Source organism: Pipistrellus hanaki (genome assembly GCF_964339955.1).
Source record: "Pipistrellus hanaki genome assembly, chromosome: 18".
In the NCBI taxonomy this organism is placed as follows: Eukaryota; Metazoa; Chordata; class Mammalia; order Chiroptera; family Vespertilionidae; genus Pipistrellus; species Pipistrellus hanaki.
The window spans coordinates 8,256,113-8,260,266 of NC_140520.1; the positions used below are offsets into that span (position 1 = coordinate 8,256,113).

At 43.4% G+C, this 4,154-nt stretch overlaps 1 protein-coding gene across 2 annotated transcripts; it reads right to left on the minus strand.

Annotated features, from left to right (window-relative positions):
- Positions 1-316: 316 nt before the first annotated feature.
- Positions 317-940, minus strand: LOC311612288 (uncharacterized protein; the record flags this gene model as incomplete). Of its 2 annotated transcripts, XM_084865139.1 has the most annotated exons (2): positions 317-603; positions 634-940. In XM_084865139.1, the coding sequence occupies 2 exons, from the start codon at positions 938-940 to the stop codon at positions 488-490; spliced, it is 423 nt and encodes a 140-aa protein (XP_084721265.1). In that variant the 3' UTR covers positions 317-487. The 2 variants fall into 2 exon arrangements, with proteins under 2 accessions (XP_084721265.1, XP_084721264.1); XM_084865138.1 differs by having other exon boundaries at positions 317-940.
- Between the last annotated feature and the right edge of the window lie 3,214 nt (positions 941-4,154).

The following is a 4,154-nucleotide window of genomic DNA, read 5'->3' on the forward strand; positions in this document are numbered from 1 at the left end:
GGAGACTAATGGATTCGATTGATTTGGATTCGATAGCAATGACCATGTGTTTTTCTATAAAGGACTTTAGAGGCATAAGTGGCCAATCTCAACAAGGTCTGTAGACACTGAGGCCTCAGGAACCCAGGAGTTGAGGACAGAGTCGGAGAAAAATAATATAGGAATAAAACTCAGGCAAGGCAAGAGCAAATGCAGAATCATCCTTTTATTGGTTCACATCAGGCTGGTGTGTGCACACACATAGCCGCACAGGAGTTCCCAGGGCAGCCACACATAATGGCATACAGGGAAAGAAGTCGGGAAGTGGGTTTGGGAAAGAGGTTTGGGCTCCAGGACACATGGGCATAGGGATCCTCTGCACCAGAATTCAGAGGCCTCACCCAGACCTCTCAGCAGTGGGGAAGGTCCAGCAGGAGGAGCAGGAGGAGGTGGAGGGGACTGGCCATTGGTAGCCCTCCATTCAGCTCTTCTTGGCTCAGAGTCCACTTCAGCAGCAGCCTCCAGAGGACTGACCACAGCCCCCTCCAGAGCTGGAGCCCCCTCCGCAGCAGCTGGAGCCCCCTCCAGAGCCCCCTCCACAGCAGCTGGAGCCTCCAGAGCCCCCTCCACAGCAGCTGGAGCCCCCTGAGCTACAGCAGCCCCCACCCCCAGAGCTTCTGTGTCTGAAGAGGCGAGGCCTGTGGGACCTGTGGTGGCTCAGGCAGCAGCCACCACCCCCAGAGCTACAGCAGCCACCACCACCTCCAGAGCTACAGCAGCCACCACCACCCCCAGAGCCACAGCAGCCCCCAGAGCTGACACTGCAGCAGGAGGAGACTGGAGGGCACTTGGGGGGACACTTAGGAGGGCATTTTGGGGTGCAGCACTTGGGAGGGCACTTGGGGGTGCAGCACTTGGGAGGGCACTTGGGGACGCACTGCTGGCTCTGCTGGCAGGACATCTGGGCGGGTAGGCAGGCGGGCGGGCGTTCAGGAGCTGAGGGAGAGTCAGACAGCAAGTCAGTCCCATATAGAGGCCACCCCTGCCCCTTTCTCTTCCTTCTTGTTCTCTAAGCATCATTTCTAGCCCCTTTATTTTGAAATGTGTAAGTGGAGTCTATGATAATTAAACCCTGAAAGGTTTGTTCTTTCCAATAGATAGGCAACTACTCTGAGACTTCCTCCTGGAATCTCCCAATTTCTACTTAAGGTAGGCAGGGATTAATATATCCTTTACAAAGAAGGAAACTGAGATAAAAATCAATGATAAAAAAAATCTGCTGTCATTAAATATCTAGTAAGGGAAGGTCATTTTTTCCAACATTTCAACCAGAAACCTGAAACTGCAGTTAAGAAAACAATTGAGAGAGTAAATATCTCTTTAAAAAGGAAATTCATGATTGTACCTTCCTAGATAGTTTTCTAAAGCCCCAAAGGATCCCCTGGTCAGCTCTCTCTATCGGTGGAGAACCACAATCCCCAGCATTTTTGCATGGGGGGTTGCGTTCTATTCTCAAAGGTAAAGGCTCCTTATGAAAATGGCTCACCAAGAGCCCAATGGCCAAGGCTTCAGCTCATCTGACCTCGGAGCATAGCCAACAGGATCTACATTAGGTCCAGCACAAACACAGAGCCATCCACTTCTCCCTCATGGTCCCAGTTGGTCCACTCCCACCACGCACATCCTCCCTCAGTCTTCCTCAGGCCCCTCTCCCTCCGTCTACAAGGCCTCCAACACCCCTACCTTCTAGAGCCCCACCTGCCCACCAGCTCTGGTCTGAGCCTCCCTCTTGGGAGGCCCTGCTCCGTTCCCAGTAGACACTTACCGGGCACACAAGCAGCACAGGATCCGTCACTGCCTCAGGAGGGAGTGAATGCTGATGCTCTGGTCCACGGGCCCTTTTATCCTGGCCTTGGGCTCTGCCCTAGCCAGTGAGACAGGGCCTGGGCATGAGAGGACTGCCCCCTGCCGCCCACATGGGTCCTGGAACCTGTGACTGGATGATGACTTGCAGTTAGATCCTCCCTGCTTCCTTCTAGGAGACCCAGCACAGATGCTTCTGGACTACATATGACCCAGCAATTCCACTCCTGGGTATTTGTCCTAACAAATCCAAAATACCAACTCAAAAAGATACAGATACTCCATGTTCGTTGCAACAATATTTACAATAGCCAAGATATGGAAGCATCCTAAGTGTCCATAGAACAAAGGATAAAGAAGATGTGGTGCATATAGAAAATGGCATATTACTCAGCCATAAAGAACAATGAAACCCTGTTCTTTTTTGACAAAGTGGATGGACCTAGGGGCTATTATGCTAAGTAAAATAATACCATGTGATTTCATTTATGTATGGAAGCTAAAAAACAAAGCAAATGAGTAAACAGAACAGAAACAAACTCATAGATACAGAGAACATATTGATGGTTGCCAGATTGGAGGGAGATTGGGGAAATGGGTGAAAAAGGTGAAGGGACTGAGAAAAACAAATGGGCAGTTATAAAAATAGTTTAACATTGGGATGTAAAATACAGCATAGATAGAGAATATTGTCAATAATATTGTAATAACTGTGTATCATGTCAGATGGGTACTAGACTAATTGGGTAATCATGTCATAAGTTATATAAATAATCACTATGTTATACACCTGAAACTAACTTAATATTATATATCAACTTAAAAAAATCATAAGGAAGGGAAAATACAAAAACAAACAAACAGGCACACAGTAAAAAAACAGAAATGGGGGAGAAAAGTCCTACACTCATTCTCTACCTCAGTCATCCTGGAGGTTATTGTCTCAGTTTTAGGGCTTGAGTTACCAACCTCTCCTTTCTTGCCTCCCAGATCTTAATTCAATGGCTCTGGGTAATCTCATTTAAATCAAATTTCATAGAATCCTCTAAGTCTTTATCATCGTACATGTAAATGTGTGTGCATGTGCATGTACATGTGTGTGCATATGTGTGTGTACTATAGCCATGAAGACCCTGGTTAAAGATTCAGACCTAATAGAGAATCCCTGTTCTGCCTCCTATTCACTGTATGATCTTGTAAAAACCTCCTCGTCCTTCTTGTCCTGTTTTGTTGATCTATAATAGAGATAATAAAAAATAACTCTTCAGGGGGATGTGAGAATCAGTGAGCTAATGCAAAGAAAATATCTGGCAGAGTTATAACATGCTATGTTTTCTAAAAAAAATGCCAACACATTCATTTAAAAAAATTATAGCTGCTTTCTAAGAAGAGCAGATCTGGTTAGAAAACTTGGGAATAATTATTATATTTATAATTTTCCATTCCATCCAGACTTGAATATGGTATATGTTTATTTATCTTTATATCCTGTAAAGTTTTTTTTAAATCTTCTCATTTTATAAAAAATACTTGATACTAAATTATATTTTACACATCATGAATATTATGCTATTTTAAATAGCTATTTTAAAAATAACTATATTTGGTAGTAAATATAAATCTAATTTATGATGTCTTCTAATCTTGTATTCTGCAACTTTTCTAACTCTTACTATTATTTTAATTTTCCATAATATTCTTATAATATAATTTTCTTTATTAAATTGATTCTTCTTAGATGACATTCTTTGAAGTTCAATTACTACATAGAAGAGTATGCTACATTTAAATTTTAACTTGTATATATAACAATAATGTTGAATAAGGAATCATCAAATTTCCATCCAAATGGTCACGCCAATGTGCATTTCCAATAACACAAGACCCATTTTTTTTTATCACCTTTAGCAAAACTGAGTTTTGTTATTAATTTTAAGTCCCACTGACACAAGAATCATACTCTCCAGAAAATCTATTCTTTGCTAGTGCACACTGTTTAAATGGTACCCAAGCCACTGAGCTCCAACACCAGTCCTGAGGTTGTTCCATCATGCTGCTGCTATCCCCTAAACCCAAGTCAGATCAAATGACCATAGGTGATGCCCTTTGTGGTGACAGAGGCATACATAGAATCGCTCCTAAGTCTCATCACCTTTAGAATGGGTGAGCTGGGCTCCTGAATCAGAGCTATCTGTGTGAGCAAAGTAATCAATATTTGACTACACTCTCATGAGACAACATGAGCCATGAGCAGGCAGTTCAGTGGCAGAATTTTGCAGTGATAAGGCTAGTGCATTGTAATGTGAATACTC